General features: G+C 47.3%; 2 protein-coding genes and 1 long non-coding RNA gene across 4 annotated transcripts; 2 read left to right on the forward strand and 1 right to left on the reverse strand.

Moving 5' to 3' along the window:
• Positions 1-6,884: 6,884 nt before the first annotated feature.
• Positions 6,885-12,535, forward strand: TSPYL2 (TSPY like 2). The gene is made up of 7 exons (XM_083719396.1): positions 6,885-7,588; positions 8,233-8,310; positions 8,479-8,590; positions 8,684-8,823; positions 8,904-8,983; positions 10,189-10,295; positions 11,364-12,535. Exons 1-7 carry the CDS (start codon positions 6,929-6,931, stop codon positions 11,474-11,476), a joined length of 1,290 nt encoding a protein of 429 aa, XP_083575522.1. The 5' UTR covers positions 6,885-6,928; the 3' UTR covers positions 11,477-12,535.
• Positions 12,536-13,727: 1,192 nt separating this feature from the next.
• On the reverse strand, positions 13,728-14,819 carry LOC310835378. The gene is made up of 2 exons (XR_014559616.1): positions 14,727-14,819; positions 13,728-14,638 (listed from the first exon to the last, which is right to left on the reverse strand). It is a non-coding gene; the product is annotated as an uncharacterized lncRNA (long non-coding RNA).
• Positions 14,800-20,687, forward strand: HSD17B10 (hydroxysteroid 17-beta dehydrogenase 10). Of its 2 annotated transcripts, none has more exons than XM_083719802.1 (5): positions 14,800-14,956; positions 15,317-15,646; positions 17,862-17,990; positions 19,744-19,852; positions 20,293-20,687. In XM_083719802.1, exons 1-5 carry the CDS (start codon positions 14,930-14,932, stop codon positions 20,481-20,483), a joined length of 786 nt encoding a protein of 261 aa, XP_083575928.1. In that variant the 5' UTR covers positions 14,800-14,929; the 3' UTR covers positions 20,484-20,687. The 2 variants fall into 2 exon arrangements, with proteins under 2 accessions (XP_083575928.1, XP_083575929.1); XM_083719803.1 differs by having other exon boundaries at positions 14,919-14,956; positions 19,744-19,883; positions 20,293-20,535.
• The last annotated feature ends 350 nt before the right edge of the window (positions 20,688-21,037 follow it).

The following is a 21,037-nucleotide window of genomic DNA, read 5'->3' on the forward strand; positions in this document are numbered from 1 at the left end:
CTTGCATCTGCTTTCAGTGTTAGGGCCCAATATAGGGGCAAATGATATTAACGCATTTGCATGTAGATGCACTGGCCAGTGAGACAAAAGATGTCTCTCACTCTTACTTTTCCCATACCTCCAATCTAGCCTTTATGATTCTGGATGCAACACAAAATTACCACTAGGAAGGCCTGAGCCCCAACTCTTAAATAATAAAAAATAATAAACCCATAATGGCAAAGGCAGCAAAAACTGAACATTTGAAAAGCTTTTGTAAATAAAAAGGTCTTGATCACCTGGCAGAAGCCATCTAAACCTGGCTGGCAATGATTTCTTAACGGGCCCAGCAACAGAGGCTCCACCACTAGCACAGCCCAACACTAGTAATAGGGGTGGTTAGTCTCTCTTCTACCCCGGAAGAGGCTTTGGCTGAGCCCTCCCCTCAGGCTCCTCAGCCACTCACTACTATTTGTCTGTGTCTCCCACTTGGCAACAAGTGGCGGAAGGGTGTAATAAAGAGGCAGGGCCAAGCCTCTCTTGCTGGTCCAAATGCACAAGAGGTGGCTAGGTGTGTGACAGGGAGAAAAGCCAGAGGAACAGGGTGGTATTGTTATAAAGGCTTTTGGCCCATGACTTGTGATTGCCTATCCCTAGTGTATAAATATGGTCTTCTCTAGAAAAGCTATTCTACATGGGCACTTCCATACTGCTATTTTTGATCACATGCCAGCAAATTCTAAATGTGCAATTACAGTCGAGTAGGGAATCTTATGCAACAAGTCCACTCCCCCAAAAGATTGGACATTTTGTGTTAAGTTGATGGGGAAATGCACTAGGATGAGCAGGATAACACTTGATGTAATGTCAAATGGGGATGAATGTTCACCTCACAAACAGAAGGTACACAGAAGAGCGACAACCTATAGCTGAGGGAACAAGGGTGTCTCACATCCCGTGGATCTCCTTAATATCTTTACTCAAACAGAGGCAGCCATGTTTCTTCTGGCACTTAAGCCCCAACTCTGAAAGCTAGAGTTGCTTTGCTGTACTGTACTTTGTTTTACCAACCCAATCAGGAAACACATGCTCTGGCAGATAGCCAGTTAAGCCAGTCCCAGAAAAGGTGCATTGCTTTTGTCTGGTCTCCAGAGCTGCTAGACTCCATCCTAACATGCTCTGCTCACATTCCACCAGATTTTCTCTGTCTGCCAACCTGACTCCATCCACAGCACCTATCTTGAAATAATAAGCTGGCTAACCTGACACAAAACAAAGAAAAGTTGACATGGAATTTAGAGAGACTGCAGTCATTCTTAAAATTTATTTATTTCCCAACCAACCAATCAAAATGTATATACAATTTGATAGTAAAGAAACCTCCAAGCAGTTTACCAAAATGTGTTGGTGCTGCACTATAAATGCAACAGGTTTCCCCACAACTGTAGGGACCTTGCCATCCCCTGCTGCATTTTGAGGTGACCAGGGAAAAGCTACAATGCTCTTAACTGTGTGGCATTTCAGAACTGCTGTATTGGTGAGAGGGATACGCCACTTTCCATTCTTGAGAAGGAAGGTAGGACATAAATGTAATTTAGCACAGGAAACTTGGTTTTTATTTCTTCTAACCTTGAAAAACCCCTCAAGGTATAAATAAAACCAGTAGCTTAAAATATTCATTATTTTTTAAAGTTACGAATTTAAATGCAGGTCAACTTTACATATCTGGGTCAGCCTGCTGAAACAGATTTTTTTTGGCAGGTGCCCCAAACAGTACAGCAAAGACACTTGCTTGATGTCAAGGTGCAAATTGTGGGGGGTGTTCATCATAGGAGAAAACATGCCAATGTAAGCCACGTTTTAGCAAAGACAAAAATATCTTTATAAAAAACATTATCAGCAGGAGAGGCTATTTGGACAATGGTGTGCTAAAGGAAGAAAAGGAGACTGCAGAGCTGAATGAATTCCTTGCATCTGGTTTGGAGTGTCAGCTTGCAGGATCTTGGAGCTCACCTTCACAGGAAGGGAGCCTGAGGATTTGAGGCAAACAGCAGCGACAAGAGATGAAATTCTAGTCCCTATGGGGAAAGGCTAATCTGAGGCCTATACCATCTGGTATCCTATTGGCTTGGCAGTCACCCACTTGGCTTTAAACTGCCTTAACCCGTTTCCTGTGTTCCCTAGGCAACCCCCCCCCCCATATTTTAATGTGAACATTTGTTTCAGGCAGGGATCAATATCACAATGACTTATCTTTAGGCAATTAGCATATGTAAATGAAAACTACCAACCACCAGGATAGCTGACAATTAATTTAGAGCCTGTACAGAAGACTTCTATTTCAGAGCTGCCTGGGCTTCAGTCGTGAGGAATCCCAGTTGACAAGGACAAAGCTTTGGTTGCACAACCTCCCTATCATCCAACTGCTTCTTTGGCTTTCCACAAATCAACCCTGGGAGAAGAATCCTTGCTTCCCAAAGCTGGACTATAGAATTGTAGAGCTGAAAGGGACCCAGGGGTCATGCTGCAATGCACCCATGGCAGACAGCCACCCAACCTCTGCTTAAAAGTCCGCAACCTCTCGTGGGAGGCTGTTCCACTGCTGAACAGCTCTTACTGTCAGAAAGTTTTTCTGAATGTTTAGTTGGAATATCCTTTCTTGTAACTTGAATCCATTGGTTCAAGTCCCATCCCCTGGACACTAGACTTCTGTTGATGCAGCCCAGAAGAGCATTAGCTTTTTTGGCTACTGCATCACCCTGTTGACTCATGTTAAGCTTGTGGTGCACTAAGACCCCTAGATCCTTTTCACATGTACTGCTAGTAAGCCAGGTGTCCTCCATCCTTTATTTGTGCATCTGGTTCTTCCTGAAGAACCTAACATTTGAGCTAATTTCCTGCAAGACATTGCAGAAATCTCATGAGATGCCACATAAATCTTCTGAGTTCACCAAGATCTTGCCAGAAATCAGGGCTGATGCCAGTGCTGCTTCTCTGTCAGTGCCAGAGGTGCCAGGGGCCCCACAGGGCACCACCTTAGGGACTTCTGCCTCATGGCCCTGGCAAGTGGATCACAGGTCTAAATTGTAAAAGTGCCATTCAAGAGTGCCATACAGCAAATATGCCACAGCCTCACAAGTTTTTGGATGGCATTACCTGGAAGCAGGTCAGGAATGTTGTGTGAGAGTGAAGCAGGAATGGAGACCTGTCTCTAGACCACAAGCCAAGCCTGTTGACGTCCTGCTCCTATCCAGGCATGGCACAAACTCAAACTGCCAAGGCACTCACCTACCCACCAAACGGTCAGCTATGATTCAGAAAGAACACTGACACCCCTAGATACTATCACTAGTCCCTGGCTTTTTTAGTGGAAGCTCTCTTTATACTGCCCTACAATTCTGTCTTCCCCCAACATTTAGCTTAAAAGGCCAAAGTTGTGCTGTGCCAGTTTCTGTGAGGGGCTGAGATGCAAATGAGGTACAGGAGTCTATTATTTTTAACATATTTAAGTATTGTCAGACAATGTTCTTCATCCAGCATAATGGAGTAGCCAGTACTTACTTCTAAGCTAGATGAAAAACAAATCTCTACATAGAAATTGTGGACAAATCCTAAAATGAGTTAAGGTGTGAAAAGGTTCACGTGAAATTACTACCAGTATTTGGATTTCAAAGGTAACCCTAATCGTTGAAAATGTAATCTACATTAAAAAGTAACTTATTCTCAGTTGTAGCTGAAAAGGCCATAATCAAGTTCTCCGTTTAACATATTATTTGCATGTACAGAATGACATTTTTGAGTGTCTCAAGTGCTTTGCATATTACCTCAGTAACTCCTTGGAGACACCACGATAAAATCTGAGGGCTCTGGGGGAGTCGGAAGGGACATTTTAAATGTGGTGAACTCACTCCTGCTCTTCTTGTCCTTGTTCTTTGCAACATAATACTTCCTTTACCACTAGAAGCAATCTCTAAGAGAAATAGCTTCCATCTTCTTCTCTACAGGTCCAGCACCCCCAACAGGCATACTATAAAATGAAAACCTGCTTCCATAGCCTGTGCTCACATTGCCACCTTGTGGAACCTGCTCCCACAGAAGCCTTCCTTTTCCTATTATGCCACTCCAGCTGCAACAAACTCTCTTCATTCCTTTTCTACACAAACATCACTGTAAGACTGCACCATACATGTACTCTTAGGGGAAAACTCTTTGCCACATAGGATATTTTCAGCTTCCTCAACAGGTGCCTTATTATACTACATTTATTTTTATTTCTAAGCCCAGGTAAAAAATGAAGGGCTATTCCAAAAATGCCTCTTGATCCTCTTCATCAAGTTGCCTCATCAGGACAGATTTTTCTTGCATTCAGACAGATACTGATCTCTGTTGCCAGGTACTGTCTCCTATCAGCAGTAGCTCTCCCGGTCCTCAGGAAAAACTATCTCACTGCTGCCTAAGATCCTTTTATCTGGAGTTGATGGAGATTTAATGCTATGACCCTAACCCTACTTACTGGAAGTAAGCACCATTGAATTGATTAGTACTTAAAGGTAAAGGTACCCCTGACCGTTAGGTCCAGTCACGGACAACTCTGGGATTGTGTGCTCATCTCACTCTATAGGCCGAGGGAGCCAGCGTTTATCCGCATACAGCCATGTGGACAGCATGACTAAGCCGCTTCTGGCGAACCAGAGCAGCGCACAGAAACGCCGTTTACCTTCCCACCAGAGCGGTACCTATTTATCTACTCACACTTTGACGTGCTTTCAAACTGCTATGTGGGCAGGAGCTGGGACCGAACAACGGGAGCTCACCCTGTTGTGGGGATTCGAACTGTCAACCTTCTGATCGGCAAGGCCTAGGCTCTGTGATTTAGACCACAGCGCCTTAGTTATGAGTAAAAAGGGATCACTCCTTTGTATTATTTTGTAATTTGTTTCTTAAAAGAATGACACCGGCATATATACTTGCACCAGGAATGTTCAGAATTATGAGATAATGCTGCCATTCTAGTGTATTATAGCACATATAGATGCAGCCGAGAGCATGCCATGCACTGCTTTTGTGTTCTGTCTACTGACCCAGAGAATAAACAGCAGTGAGGAACTGGAAGAAATTTCAGCCTTATTTTACGGTCACTCCCACTCAGTCCAAGTGTTCTACAAATTCCTGCCCTAAATCCAACTGAGTGTAAAAAAATCTTTTGGAAAGAGCCTCAGCACATTGGTGGAGCACATGCATTTGGTTTTAGATTCAATCCTTGCCACCTCCAGCAAGGGCATAGATCAGGGGTAGGCAACTTAAGGCCCATGGGCCGGATGCGGCCCAATCGCCTTCTCAATCTGGCCTGCTTTGGTCCGGGAATCAGCGTGTTTTTACATGAGTAGAATGTGTCCTTTTATTTAAAATGCATCTCTGGGTTATTTGTGGGGCAAAGGAATTAGTTTATCTTTCCCCCCCCAAAAAAAATATATATAGTCCAGCCCACCACAAGGTCTGAGGGATGGTGGACCGGCCCACGGCTGAAAAAGGTTGCTGACCCCTGGCATAGATGGTGAACACCTCTACATATGATCTGGGAGAACTACTGTGAGACGCCTGGGTAGCTCAGTTGCTTAGACTGTGGTGCTGATAATGGCAAAGTTGCAGGTTAATTCCCCATATGGGACAGCTGCATATTCTTGCATTGCAGAGGGTTGGACTAGAATCCTCCGGTTCCCTTCCAACTTTACAATTCTATGATCACTCTATGATCTATGACCACTAAACTACATGGGTATTTGTCTGTGACCCATTTTTTAGACCGAATCAGACAAGTATCACTGTAGTTTATTCTAACAATGGTTCTTCCAGATTCTGTGCAGAAGCGCTTTCCATGGATGTGCTCCCCCAAAGAGCCAAGGCTGTTCCTGAAAGAAATGTGTTTACACTCTACTGAGTTCCAGTGCAGCCTCCTCATGTCAGTTTCTGTCCTGGATACTGTCTTTTGTTTTCTTATGTCTTCTCCCTTTTATTTCCAAGTCTGGAAGGAACTGCAACATTCTGCCAGGGTTTCTGCCAATTGTTTTCTGCATCAGGCATCGAAATGTCCAGAAACTGCCTTCCTTCTGTCCTCCCAACCGGAAATGCAGTTCGTCACTTTCCCCTCTGCTCGGGGACACGACGCCCTTCCAGCACTTTGAGTTATATTTGCCCTTTTAATGTCCTTTCACGCATCCTGGAGAGGCCCTTTCCGAGCCCTTCGCAACCTCCCCCCCCCCGCACCTTATTATTATATTTCTATTAATTAGACCTGTAGACCTCCGGGCGCTCCACAGCAAAACATTCCGAAACCACCCGGTGCCGCCAGCAAGCGCGGCGGCCGCTTCCCTCCGAGGCCTTTCCGTCTCCCTCGCGCGGGGCTTCTGTGAGGCGGAGGGACATCGGGGACGCAAACCAAATGGCCTCTCGAGCCGGATCTCGAATTTCCCGCCCTCCGCCCGCGAAGGTCGCCTTTCGCGCGCCCTTCGGTTCCCGCCGCTTCTCTCGCGGGAACTCCGCCTCGCGTCCCTCGGAGCACAACCGCGCCCGATTAGCCCTGGTGCGCATGCGCCTCCCACGCCAGAGGGGAGAACCGAGATGCTTCGTACTTCGCCGGACATGGCCGAAACGCGGCCCGTAGAAAAGACCTCGCCGGGGATTGGGCGAGCGAAAGACTCGTTGACCTATCAGTGGGGCAGGCGGGAGGTGGGACCCCAGCCAGCCAGTCAGCTCCGGGGCCGGGCGCGTGAGGGGAAAGCGCTGTCGTCACTGGCCCGCCCCCGCTCGCCAGGGACCAACCAGCGGCAGCTGCGCAGGCTTCTCGCGCTCCGGCCGTTGGCGAAGCCCGTTTCTGGGACGCCCCTCCCCCCTTCCCGCTGGTCCCGGCGGTTGGGCTCGCGCGACGCCCCGGGAGCGAGCGGAGCCGGCCATGAGCGGCGAGGGCGGGGCCTGGGACCCGGCGGCCGCCAAGCAGCGGCGTCTGGACCCGGCGCGCCAGTCGCAGAAGGAAACCGAGGCCGCCCAGGCGCTGGCCGACATGACGGCCTGGAGCGGCGGGAGCCTCGGCGGCGCCGGCCGGCAGGGGGCGCGCGAGGCCGCCGCCGCGCCGGAGGACGCGGCCGGCCAGCAGGAGGCGCGCCAAGCTGCCGCCGCCCTCCTCCCCCCGAGCTCCCCCGCCGGGGACTCGGGCGCGGAAGGGACCCCGGGAGCCGCCGGCGACGAGGCCAAGGGCAGCCCCGGGGCGGGCGACGGCCGCGAGAGCCGGAGGAAGAGGAAGGAGGCCCGCGAGAGGCGGAGGCCCGTCGAGGCGGAGGATGAGTGCTCCATCATCTCGGTGGGGGAGGACGACGACGACGACGAGGAGGAGGAGGAGGAGGAAGGCGAGCCCGGAGGGAGGCCGCCGCCGCCGCGCAAAACGGAGCAGTACCTGGAAGCGCTGGAGGCCGTGCAGTTGGAGCTGGAGGCGGTGAACCAGCAGGCCGGTCGCGCCTTCGCCCAGCTCAAGGCCAAGTTCGGCCACATGCGCCGCCCGCACCTGGAGCGGAGAAACCTCATCATCCGAAATATCCCCGGCTTCTGGGTCACGGCCGTATCCTGCCGCCGGGAAGAATAAAAAGCAAAATGAGGATTGTGCTGTTTGTACTGGGTAGGGTGGGCAGGAGCGGGAGAAATCGGGGCTGGGCCGAAGGGGACATGGACGCGTTTGAAGCTGCCCTACGCTTAGTAGGGTGACTGCTCTGTCCAGCCCAAAGAGGACTGCCGAGGCTTCTCCGAGGTTTTAGGCAGACGGGTTTTGAAAGTTAAGGCCCTCTGTATCGCTGTCCCAGAGCCTTGGGAAAGCAGTTCTCTCTTGTTGGGCTATTATGGGCGCTGGATCTTGTCTTGGCCAGCAAGAAGCAAATTGCTTCCAGAGGCTTCAATAAGCCTTTCCGGATTTCCTCTTGTCCTTCTGCTTTGGCAGGAAATGACAAGCTTTAGCAGACTACTAGGAATTGCAATTTTATATGCAAATTTTCAGGAAAGTAGTTGAGTGGAGTTCGTTTTCTTGATGTGGCAAGACCCTTGAGGAAGAGAGTTCCTCAAAAATATATAGTTATCTCTTCCATATGATGGATGTGAGAAGTGCAGTCTCAGATTTTCCTGCTATTTATTAACTATATTTGCATATACCCCTTCCTACCAGAATCTTGGACTGCAGTATGTCGGTTTCCTTCCTTAACTTTAATTTTACAGTTTCTCAACCATCCCCAACTTTCAGCCATGATCAATGACCGGGATGAAGACACCCTGAGCTATATGACCAATCTGCAGGTGACTTCAGCAAAGCTGGTGCATGGGGGCATTGATAGATAGTCAAGTTATGGAGGGAAGGAATCCAATTGCAGCCTGGAAACCTGGGTTCTTTCTGTTTGAAGGACAGTGCCGTGGGTCAAAGGTTTCAGGCTAGCCTTATGATTCTGACATTCTTTGATATGCCAGGTTGAGGATTTCACCCATGCAAAATCAGGCTGCAAGATCAAGTTCTACTTCAACAGCAACCCCTACTTCCAGAATGAGGTCATTGTGAAGGAGTTCCAGTGTGGTTCATCTGGTATGCAGCAGGGACAATATTTATGGGAACAGAACCCCAGATATGATGTGCTGTTGCTCACATCTTCTCCATTTGTGTCTCCATCCTTTCCAGGAAGACTAGTGTCCCACTCTACACCTATCCGCTGGTGGCGTAGCCAGGATCCAATAGCACATGGCCGGAAGAATTTTGGCCGCAGTTTCTTCACTTGGTTCTGTGACCACAGCTTCCCAGCAGGGGACCGTATTGCCGAGGTGGATAGTATACCCTGTCCTAAATTGCTCCTTGCATCCTTATATCCACACTCTTTAAACTCTTTTCTGCTTTCTTATAGATAATTAAAGAGGACCTCTGGCCTAATCCGCTGCAGTACTACTTGATGGGGGAAGGTGGTGAAAATGGTGAAGAAGACAGGTGAGGATGATTTGGTTGGTTGTTTTGCTGGCCTTATTCCCACTGTGTTTTCCAGGGGGGAAATGAATTGGGAAAAGATTCCTATGCAAATAAGGGTAATTAGCATCTAAAATTGTCTGATGCCTGAGTGATCTAATTCAGTAAGTAAGCAAGGTTTATTGTACTAGCCAAAGGCCATGACAAACCATACAAACACTATCATGGAAAGAAATATCTGTATAACTATATAAAAAACAGCCACTTCCTGAACTATCAGAATAAAATGCAGATGCACACATAGATTGGGGACTCCACACAGAATCTAATTTACAGTGGTACCTCCGGTTATGAACTTAATCCATTCTTGAGGTCCGTTCGTAACCGGAAACCACTCGTAACATGAGGCACGCTTCCGCTAATGGCGCCTCCCGCTGCTGCTGCGCTGCCGGAGTGTGATTTCCGCTCGGATCCTGGGTCAAAGTTTGCAACAAGGGGCATCTACTTCCAGGTTAGCGGAGCACGTAACCCAAAGAATTTGTATGGGGGACGTTGACAACACTGTAGTGTTTTTATTATGTTTATTTTGTTTAGTAAACAGAAATGAAAACTTGGAAACTGCCAAGGTGGCCTAATATTTTTTTGCATCCATTTATAATTACTAATGAACATATGAAACAGAAAAGTAAAGTACTGATAATGGTTTCCTGTGAATGCACCAGTCCTACCTCCTTTACTCTTCCTTGCTAGCATATGACAGAAACAAGTCATGATCCCTGGCTTTTACATCAGAACCAGGTATCATGGGTTTATTTTACTCCAAACTGCTCATATTTTGTTTGAGTGAAACAAACCATGATCTCACGTTTGGACATAGTGCTAAGCCAGGGATTGTAGTTTGTTTCACTTCTGTGCTAGTACAGAGGAGTAAGGTAGAAGAGGTTGGTTACATGGCTCATGAATGATAAACCATTTAATTATGTTTTACCATGACATGCAGTCTGGGCCACTGGGTCTATTGGGTTGTGGTAGGAGTGGTTCTGTGGGCAAGAATAGAAAGCTGCTGTTGTGTGTGTATGTGAACTCTGTCAAGTTTTGTGGCAGCAGAAACTGCATGAAGTCGCAGGGAGGCTGACTTATGAAGAGAGGGATTTGTAATTTGTAGCTGGGAGGCCAGCTGAAAATGATGGATAAATGCTGACACATTCCCTCCTTCCCTTGATGTTTAGTGAGACAGAGAATGGTGATGACTTTGTGGTGATTGTAGATGATGATGGTGAAGAAGAGGATGCAACGGATGTGCATGAGATCATGGATGAGGAGGAGGGTGGGCGAGGTAAGTAGTGGTGGAATAGGGCTGCCCCCCCAAAAAATTGTGGCAGCTTCTGGACATCAAAGAGAGTATGCTAAATGAAAAATCGTCCTGGCAAGTCAGGGCTCGGGGCAGGGAGGAGGGAGATGTTGATCCAGAAGGGAATAATAATAATAATAATAATAATAATAATAATAATAATAATAATTTTTTATTTATACCCCGCCCTCCCCAGCCAAGGCCGGGCTCAGAGCGGCTTACAAGCAATAATAAAAACAAGATGAATGATTACAACTTAAAAACAAAAATAAAATACAACATTAAAATAATGGAACATTAAAATATTAAAATGTAGCCTCATCGCAGGAGGAGAAGGAAAAGAAAGAGAGAGAGAGAGAGAGAGAGAGAGAGGGAGGGAATCAAATTGGCTCCAAGCCAAAGGCCAGGCGGAACAACTCTGTCTTACAGGCCCTGCGGAAAGATTTCAGATCCTGCAGGGCCCTGGTCTCATGAGGCAGAGCGTTCCACCAGGCCGGAGCCAGAGTTGAAAAGGCCCTGGCTCTGGTTGAAGCCAATCTAACTTCTTTAGGGCCTGGGACCACTAGGGTGTTGTTATTTATGGACCTTGAGGCTCTCTGTGGGGCATACCAGGAGAGGCGGTCCCGTAGGTACGAGGGTCCTAGGCCGTGAAGGGCTTTAAAGGTCAAAAGCAGCACCTTAAATCTGACCCTGTACTCCACCGGGAGCCAGTGCAGCTTGAAAAGCACTGGGTGAATATGCTTCCATGGCAGAGACCCCGTGAGGAGCCTCGCTGCAGCATTCTGTACCTGCTGGAGTTTCTGGGACAGCTTCAAGGGCAGCCCCGCATAGAGCTAATTACAGTAGTCAAGCCTGGAGATGACCGTCACATGGATCACTGTGGCCAGGTCGGGGCGGGAAAGGTAAGGGAATAGATGGCAAGCTTACCTCAGAAGCCAGGGAATGGGATTGAGGAACAATGGAAAATCAGAAACGGGAAGAAAAGGGCAGGGCAGTTCTGGTTGGTAGGCTAGGATAAGAAGTATCTTGATGTATCCCACTTTGCTGATACAGGTGAAGCTGTGGAAGAGGTCCTGAGTGGCCAAGAAGAGGGTGTTACCGGTCCCAGCTCCTCTCTCCGTGAGGAGCCAGATGGGAAAGATTCTGAGGCAGAAGACGATGGCTAGATCATTATGGAAAGACTGTCTGGTTGGACTTCCTCATGGTGACCTCAGTGGCACTTTGACCAATTGCACTTGGACATGGCAGGATATGGTGGTGGGAAGTTTCAGGAGCAGTCACATTGGTTATTTTGTACCTTTATTTATTGCAGCGACTGCATTTCCCTTCCTGCCCTGGGAGTGTGTATGTTGCCACACACCAGCACTCCCCCATCCCCATTGTCTGATGCTTAGCATCTCTTCCTACCTGCCTGCATGGGGGCTATATGCATACTTGCCCTGTCCCCTGTTGGCTACTCAGGGTATAGCCTGCCCAGTGGCCTTTTCAAAACAGCTCAGGGTTCCTTTCTTCCATTCAGCATTATTACGCTGCTGACTTTCACACCTTCCCTGCACTTCTCCCTGTGAGGATTCTACTCATCCTGTAAACACTTCAGCTTTAGAATGCCCTCTATAGGCCAGTTAGTGCCTCCTGCAGTTGAAACATAGCCCTTACCCTGCTTCCTCCCCAAAGAGTAAGACCCAACATTTTTGGAAGTCTTCTGACAATAGTACTTTGCCAATTCTCAATGGGTTTAAAATGGTCCCTGCTGATTCAGATGCAGGCCTTGCACCTGAAGGCTTTGCCGAAGCAATAACAGCTCCCTAGTTGCACAATGTTCTGCTTGGGGTTGTTGTGTATGAGGGAAAAGAATGGCTGGCTGGGAGGAGGACTGAAGCGCTCTGCTTTTGTGCCCAGGGATTTCCCAAATGTTCTGGGGTACTGTGGTGGTGTGGGAATATTTCTTGCAGCAGCATGGCACTATAGACATGTATGTGATGTCACCCCACCCCTTAACTATGTATTTATGCATAGTTTCCTAGCAATGTTTCTAAAGCATCATACCTGGTTGGACCCCTTCCTTATCCTTATCCCCATGGAGGCTGCTCTATGCAATGCTACTGATATTTGTAGAAAGGCAACTGTTTTCCTTGGCTGAGTTTTTTGTATATTTCGTATCAGGACTTTGTACGTTTGTTTTTTTTACTACAAAAAAGGCACTTAATATACAGAGAGCTTTCCAACTTGGTATGCGGCTCCTTTCTTCCACCAATGCTTGTTGGAGGTCCACAGCCACAGCTATTCGCAGAAAATGTGTAGAACACAGTTATGTAAATAGGCATGTTCCATCTACATACTTCAGTCTGCACTATACATTAGAGTTCTTTGCAGTGCTTTCTTGAAAAGAGGAGTAGTGTTGAGCAGTAGGAGAGTGAATAAGTGTGGGAAGGTGATTGCTGAAATTTGAAAAATGGGCTGATAAGGTATTGGTTGTAAAAGCTGCACCTCAAAGGGGTGATGAGTGCAGGTTCAGCATGTCCAGCCACAATATTTTCAGAATAAGTCCCTAAAGAGCCCCCTCCACACTCATGGGACTTTGATTTAAGAACTTTAATAGGGAAATGTTGCCAGTGTGCAATGAAGTACTCTGGCTTACAAGAGAGGTTAAATAGAAGATAAAAATGTTTCTTTGTATGTGTTTGAAGCAAGAGGAAGAACAAGCAAGTCATAGATCCTCAGTATGGAGAAGACTGAGAAATCCTATTGGATAACAGAAGGCAGAACTGCTCAACACCTACTTTGCCTTAGTCTTCACCCAAAAGGAAGGCAGTGCCCAACCTGGTAATAACAGAATAAATGATAGAATAAATAAAGAAGGGAGCTGCAGCCTTAAAAAGGAAAAGAGGTGGTAAGGGAGCCTGATGAGCTGCACCCAAGGGTACGAAAGGAGCTTACAGAGCTCCTACAGAGCTTTTGTAATTGAGAATTCTTGCAGAGCAGGTGAGGTCCCTGCAGACTGGAGGCAGGCAAAAAGTGGAAGACAGACCCTGGTAACTACTGACCAGTCAAACTTGACTTTGATACCAGGAAAGGTCCTTGAACAGGGGAGCATTTGGAAAAGGATGCTGTAATACCCAAGAGCCAGCATGGTTTCTGAAAACAAGATATGCCAGATTAATCTCTTTTCTGTTTCTGAGTTACAAGCATGATGGCTATTTCTCAACAACTAAACTAAGATGTACAAACATTAAACTGCCAAATACCAGCAACACTGGCAGTTGTTAAAGCCTGTCAGTAGTGGAATCATGTTTTGGTTTATTAAGAGTGCATTGATGGGGGGGGGAGGCTTTTTTGCTTGCTGCTTCTTTTTAAATTGCATCCAATAAAGCATCTCAACGTGATTTCTCAATGCAGTACAAACCACATACAAAACTATTGCATACATAAAAGACTTTAAAAAATCAAATTCAGATACCGACTTGGAAAAAAATCTTCATTTAGAAGGTTCAGTTGAATGAGGAAAGTCTTCAGCAGGTGCCAAAAATGCAACAGACAGTGCCTAACCTATCTGATAAGCAAAGCGAAGTAGTTCCAGAGGCCTGGTTCTGACATCATGCAGAATGGAACTCCTGATGGGATGATATCTGCAGATTTTCTTCTGCAGAATGTAGTGATCAGCTGGATGTATAAGGGATAAACAATGTTTTGGGTAACCTGGTCACAAACTGTATGGACATTTGGTATACCAGCACCAATTCCTTGAACTTCGCTCAGTAGCTAATGCAGCCAGTGCAATGCTTTCAGTAGTGGCATAATATTATGGTGATATTCTGCCCAACTCTGCAGTTGAGCCATCTCATTTTGCACTAGTGGCACCTTCCAGGTCAAACTCAAGGGCAGCTCCACATAGAGCTCCACTTGCAGTAGTCCAATCTGGAAAGTAGTGCATGGGCGACAGACAGTGGCCAGGGCCAGTAGCTGTCTTGCCAAGGGTGGTAAAAGGTTGAGTCACAGAGGTCACCTGGGCCTCTAGCACCAGAGATGGATCCAGGAACAGCGCCCTCCCCCAACCTCCTGCCCAGATCCTAAACCCGCTTGTTCAGGGGGGGTTTGAAACCGTATAAAGTCAGCCCATCAGGCTGAGTTACTTTTAGACTAGCCATGCTACTTCTTAAGACGCAAGACATATTCGCGTGGAGATGCAGCCGCCTCCTTTTGCACTCTGAGTGGCTCGGCGCAGGAAGGAGGGGTCCTGCCTTTGTTTCTTTCTTAGAAGGTTGGAGTTCATTCTTGCTGGAGAACAATGGCTTGGCTACAAGGCAGCAACTTGAGCGACGGAATATTTCCTGGAAAAAATACGAGATGACTGGCAGTTTAGAAATCTTAACTCTTGTATTCCGAAACAAAAGCAATCCTCTCTCGGCCCCTCCTTACCCTTAGAGGAAGTGAGCAGCCTCCTCCCCGGCGGACACTCGGCCTTCCTCAGCCGCAGCTTCCCTCGCTCGCCCAGGTGACTCGGCCGCGCCAGCCCCGGACCCCCGCCCCCCCCCCGCGGCGGAAACAGGCGCCTCCTCGAAGGGCGGAAGCCGCGCGCAGCCCGCCCTCCCGGAGGCCCCTCCCCGGCGAAGGGGAGAAAGATGGCGGCGGCGCTGAGGAGCGTGAAGGTGAGGAGGCGGCGGCGGAGACCGGGCGGGGCGGGGCGGGCGCCCAACCCCGAGAGCGAGGCCGGGGCCGGGAGAGAAGCCGAGGGCAATGCTGGGGAAGCAGCTGCCGCGAGGGAGGCGCCACGAGGGAGCTTCTCCTGGGGGAGGAACGGGGTGGTCTTCCCTTTGCTTCCAACAGCTTTATGACTGCCCCCCGTCCCCCCCCCCCCGTGATGGGCACTGCTGGCCCCTTTTCCAAACCCAGGGAAGCCTGGGCAGCGCCGGGGGGGCCTGAGCCTGGAAGGCATCGAACACTTTAGAACCTCTCGGCGCTCCTGCTTCACCTGAAGGATATTTTCCTCTTTCTTCTCTTGCCTCCAGGGCATGGTTGGCCTGGTGACCGGTGGGGCTTCAGGCCTAGGCCGGGCCACGGCAGAGCGGCTGGTGCAACAGGGAGGCAGCGCTGTGCTTGTGGATCTGCCCAAGTCCGATGGGGAGAGCGTGGCCAAATCGCTGGGAGAGAGATGCATCTTTGCTCCGGCTGATGTAACATCAGAGTCAGATGTGAAGGCTGCCCTAGCACTGGCACGGGAAAAGTTTGGCCGCGTGGATGTGGCAGTGAACTGTGCTGGGATTGCAGTGGCTGTCAAGACCTATAATATTAAGAAGGACCTTCCTCACAACTTGGAAGACTTCCAGAGAGTTATTAATGTGAGCATTAAGAAAACCCTAGTCCACTCTTGTTATTGGTTTGTCATCAAGTGTTCTTGCTCCAACCATTTTCCTAACAATTCTTGCCTCACAAAAACAGCAAAAAAATTGAGATACCTTACTGAGCAAGTGGGATCTGTAACAAAATGTTTGTTGTGTGGAGTGTTCCTCTTCAAGGTGTCTGTCAGCCAGCCATACTCTGCTCCTTTTCAAGTTACAGTGGTACCTCCGGTTACATACGCTTTAGGTTACATATGCTTCAGGTTACAGACTCCGCTAACCCAGAAATAGTGCTTTAGGTTAAGAACTTTGCTTCAGGATGAGAACAGAAATCATGCTCCGGCGGTGCGGCGGCAGCGGGAGTCCCCATTAGCTAAAGTGGTGCTTCAGGTTAAGAACAGTTTCAGGTTAAGTATGGACCTCTGGAATGAATTAAGTACTTAACCCAAGGTACCACTGAACTCCTTTTCATCCTCCTTTTTCCATTTCCATTTCAACTCTCCCCCCACCCACTACTCCCTCAACTATTTCTCATAAGGTTTGGTTTGCAGACCCTTAATAATCTTGGTCACCCTTCTTTGCACCCAGTATTCTTAAATTGTGGTGCCCAGAACTGGACACAGGACTCTAGGTGTGGTCTGACCAAAGCAGAACAGAGTGGTACTATTACTGCCCTTGATCTGGACACTACTGTTGATGCAGCCTATAATAGCATTAGCTTTTTTGCTGCTGCATTCCCTTCTTACATCTCAGCTCCTCTGTAATAATAATAATAATAATAATAAATTTTATTTATATCCCACCCTGCCCAGCTCCTTTTGCAGCCACACTGGTTTCTTTTGGTGCCTCCCAATTTTCGTTCTTGTTGGAATTGTTAGCATTTGTGCCTATAGTTTACCTTTAAGAAACATCCAACCATTCAGACTCCCTGCTATTTGAGTATTTCTGACCATGTGATCTCATGGTGTTTTTGAAATCAGCCTTAAAGTCCAAAGTGCACATGTCTGACTGCACTCAGCTTTCCCTTGCCTTTGTATCATGAAACCAAGTAAATGATTGCTTCCTCCCAAGTTTCCTAGTACTTCCATTTCATCAGTCAGTTACTCCCTGTTGGTGAGGACAAGGTCCAAGATAGATGATCCTCTTGTTGCTGCTTCTACCTTCTGGGACATGAAATTGTAAGTGAGGCAGTGGAGGAATTTGTTACATTCTTGGCAGAGCTTGATATCCAACAGATATTGAGGTCTTCTATGACTATTATCTCTTTCTTTTTTGAATGTTTGGTAATCTGCTCTAGGAAGGAATCGTGCAAATCTTCAGTTTCGCTTGGAGGTCTATAGCACACCCACAATAAGGTTACTGTTGTTTCCCTCTCCTACAGTTTTTACTCATATAATCTTTTACATATAACACTATTCATCCCTTCCTGTTTGGTCTATTCCTTTTAAACAAGTTGTACCCCTCAGTTTCCACGTTCTAGTCAAGAGTCCGACCCCACCAGGTTTCAGTAATGTCCACTATATTGTATTAAGAACTCAAATACATTTTGCTTGTTTCCCATACTCTGTACTTTGGTATAGAGACAAGCAGAACAAGTCATTCCTTCCAGCTACTTCCTTCTTGTAGTTCCCTGCCCTTTAGCAGGTTTCTGTTGCAGGACCTCAGTTTCCTGCGCGTGAGTGAAGCTATTATCGCCATTGTCTTCCTGCCCCTCAGGATTTGGATTAAAGCTTTCCTGATCAGGTTCATGAGACTCTGAGCAAAGAGCTTCTTGCCAACCGCTATGAGGTGCCACCCATTTCTTGCCTGAAGTCCTTTCTCAAGGAAGCAGAGACCTTGCCTGACAACACCATGCATACAAGCCACTGTTTTATTTCCAGGATTTCCCTCTTTTCCTGGGCCATGACATTCAACAGGGAGTGATGGAAAAACCACCTGTGCTCCAAGGCCCTTCAGATTCCTGCCCAGATTATAATAGTCGCTTGCTGTATGTCAAAGGCTGTGTTGGGCAGTATTGTTTGTAACCCCATCAGAAGGAAGGATTGAGTTTAATATTAATATTTGACTTAATGATTTTGAGTGACAAGAGGGTGTTTGCTAGGCCCAGAGTTCTAATGTGATGAAGTAAAGGTGATGAATTTCACTATTGGTTTGAAAGGGGTAAGGAAGGGCCAAGCTTTGCGGTGCGTAACTTCCACCTCCCTGTGTTCCTCAGGTGAATATTGCTGGAACATTCAACGTAATCCGTCTGACTGCAGGTGAGATGGGACGGAATGAGCCTGACTCAGATGGGCACAGAGGGGTAATCATCAACACTGCCAGTGTGGCTGCCTTTGAGGGGCAGGTAAGTCTCAAGCCTCCCCTGCCAGCTGTATGAGACAAAGGGAATCCCCTGTCTTACAACACGAAAGAATCTGATCAACAAAAGGCAACGCGTGGGCTAATAATGTATTGGCAATATTTATTAAACACTACCAATTGTTTCTTAATTCATAAACAAAAGCCATATAATACGTGCAAGAAGTCACAGGAAGAACTGTTCTGTTTGCTGTTTGTTGTTGCTGTGCTTACAGCACCACCCGGCTCGTTCATTCTCAACCAAACTTTGATATAGATATGAACTGTGGAAAGGCTTTCTGCCTCAGCTTCAGTGTTTCTTTGTGGTTACACACCATTCTAAGCTTGTTGATGGAATATTTATTTGACTTCTGTTAGTTCATGACTTCTTGCACGTATTAGCCCACATGCTGCCTTTTGCTGATCACATCCACTGCCAGCTGGCCTGGTTGGCAACACCCAGCTGACACTACCTTAAAGCAGTATACACACAGGTGTCCTATGCTTAGTGCCATTCTTACAGAAGAGCGGGACCATAAAGGTCTTTGTTGGATTGCAACTCCCACCAGCCCCAGCCAGTATGGGCAGTGGTCAGGGAGTATGTCTGGAAGACCTGAAGTTCCCCACTTCTTCTGCACAACATCAGTAGAATAGTCTAGGGTTAATAATTGCTCTGCTTTGTCCCAGAAACATGGAGACTGTAAGTTACTGAGCAGAGGAAAACATCTTGTATCTCAAGCTCGATAAAACAGATCATCAACATATTAAAATTAATAATAATTCTATGCCACCCATGCTCCAAGTTGGGCAGATGTTTTATTGATAGGATTAGCACCAGGTACTCCCACTATGTGTGCCCCAGCTTCTACTGCACTGTACAAGGGATGCACCTGACAGACCACAATGCTTTGCTGGCATTTCTGGGAGCACTGTTGCCTTACTTGGGTTGTGTGTACATATGTGCCCGTTCTGAATGTGTAATGGCAGGGGAGTACAGTAAAATGGAATATTCATTTCATAAGGTTAAAAAAAAATCACAGGTTTGCTCTTGGTTCACAAGATGACAAGAGACTTTGTATTGAGAGGCAGGGTTTAGGCATCAAAGCTGAATTAACTCAAAGATGACCAGCCTCTAGCTTTGAGGCAGCCAGTGATTCAGAAAACTACTACCCAGCAGTAGAGAGAGTGAGAGACTTACAGGTTTGCCTATGAAACTCGGGCAGGCTTGTGTTCTGTCTTGTTCTCCTATACCACACTGGTCTGCAGACTAAAGGTGTGCCAAGGCTGAGGCAAGGGGCTATATATGTTTTTCAGCAAGGAATAGAGTAAGGATTGTCTTGTACCAAAGACACTGGCCATTGTTATGTTACCTTCAGAGTTTCCCCACAGCTTTATAAAAGGTAACATAACAATGGCCAATGTGCTCCTGGATGTTGCTGAACCATAACCCCCATCATCCCTGGCCATTGGCTGTGCATTCTGGGTGAGGCTGATAGGAGCTGTAATTCAGCAACATCTGGAGAGCCGAAGTTTCCCCACACTTGCTTAAAGGAGTTTGGATGGAGGGCTGGGAGGAAATTTCCCCCCAAACCTGTTTAAGGACTTCCAGTGACTTGCTTTCTACCCCCTCACCTTCCTATACCTCTGGCAGGCTTGTGGCAGTGCTATGCAATCTCCACACCCTCCACATATGCATTTCAGAGAACACTTGTGACTTTAAGAAAGGTTTAGAGCGCCATTGTTTTTTTTCCCCTCCCCAGGTTGGCCAGGCTGCCTATTCCGCTTCCAAAGGAGGCATTGTGGGAATGACACTGCCCATCGCTCGGGATCTTGCACCTTTGGGGATCCGAGTAGTTACCATTGCACCAGGTAGCACTCCTTCCTTGAATCTGGGCTTTGGGTAAGGAAGGTGCTCTTGGAGGGTGTTCAAGGCTGCAATGGCAGGATTGTATACTCCACAGAACTTGGTACAGAATTCATTAGTGGGTGTAGTGCTATCTGCATATGTTTATGCAAATTTGCTTTTCCATGTCTTATCCAGAATATCTTGCATATTTAGTCATAGGCATAGGGCTGTATGTGGCACTGAACTTCTGGAATCCTTATTGAACCACCTGTCACATTTCTGATTTCAGCAGGTGCTGACCATGCACTTTTGAACCTATCTTTGCAGCTGTAAGTCCTAGAAACTCATTTTAAAACAAAAACTAAGCTTCTTAGGAAGCTAAATTCTGCACCCCGCAATGCATTCTGTGCTCCAAAAGAACAGAGACTGGGGCAACCCTGAGTGTGCTTTTGTTTTTTTCCAGGTCTCTTTGCAACACCTCTTCTGGCATCACTTCCTGAGAAAGTGAGGACATTCCTGGCACGGCAGGTGCCCTTCCCAAGTCGTCTTGGTGCTCCGGAGGAGTATGCCCACCTGGTGCAATGCATAGTGGAGAACCCCATGCTCAATGGTGAGGTGATCCGGCTTGATGGGGCTATCCGAATGCAGCCCTGAACTGTAAGCTTGGCACTGGAAGAGCGAGAGGGTTTGCTTCCCCATCACAAGTCAGGGATTGTTTCTCTGCCCACTGGACCATAATCATGGTACTTTTGAATCTGCTGATGATTACAGCTGCCTCTGCTATGCTTCCTCAGCTGGAATCTAGGTCAGCAAAAGCAAATGATTGACATCTGGACTATAATAAATGAATTAATTGTATGCTCCTCTTCTCTTGCTGTATGAGTCTTCTCATCCCTTGCTAGTGGGACAATCTAGAAAACCCTAATAAGTCCCTGTTCCAAATTTGCAATGCAATCCAGGAGCCCTGTCTCTGTTTTACTACCAAAGACACCTGTGATTCTGTTTGGTGTTGATCTTCTTTGTCTCTTTTACTCAGTCTATGATGAGGATAACATGCATGTGCAACACACACACACAAATCTGAGAGTGAAGGAAAGCAAAGTCTTACTAAATCAAATTGTGCAAATAAAGTAGGCAACTTATTTCTAAAGCTTTCAAATTATTTAGAGCTCTTAGGGGGGAAATAGTAATAGTAGTGTGGAGTAGCA

Source organism: Podarcis gaigeae (assembly GCF_964106915.1).
Source record: "Podarcis gaigeae genome assembly, chromosome: 17".
NCBI classification, from domain to species: domain Eukaryota; kingdom Metazoa; phylum Chordata; class Lepidosauria; order Squamata; family Lacertidae; genus Podarcis; species Podarcis gaigeae.

What these genes read in the sequence shown, in the direction of transcription:
- HSD17B10 (XM_083719802.1), top strand. Translation starts at nt 14,930, where the DNA reads ATGGCGGCGGCGCTGAGGAGCGTGAAG. An exon ending in CGGCGCTGAGGAGCGTGAAG is followed by an intron (nt 14,957 to 15,316) that starts GTGAGGAGGCGG and finishes TCTTGCCTCCAG; the next exon opens with GGCATGGTTGGCCTGGTGAC. An exon ending in ACTTCCAGAGAGTTATTAAT is followed by an intron (nt 15,647 to 17,861) that starts GTGAGCATTAAG and finishes TGTGTTCCTCAG; the next exon opens with GTGAATATTGCTGGAACATT.
- TSPYL2 (XM_083719396.1), top strand. Translation starts at nt 6,929, where the DNA reads ATGAGCGGCGAGGGCGGGGCCTGGGACCCGGCGGCCGCCAAGCAGCGG. An exon ending in CAGGGGACCGTATTGCCGAG is followed by an intron (nt 8,824 to 8,903) that starts GTGGATAGTATA and finishes GCTTTCTTATAG; the next exon opens with ATAATTAAAGAGGACCTCTG. An exon ending in TGAGGAGGAGGGTGGGCGAG is followed by an intron (nt 10,296 to 11,363) that starts GTAAGTAGTGGT and finishes TTGCTGATACAG; the next exon opens with GTGAAGCTGTGGAAGAGGTC.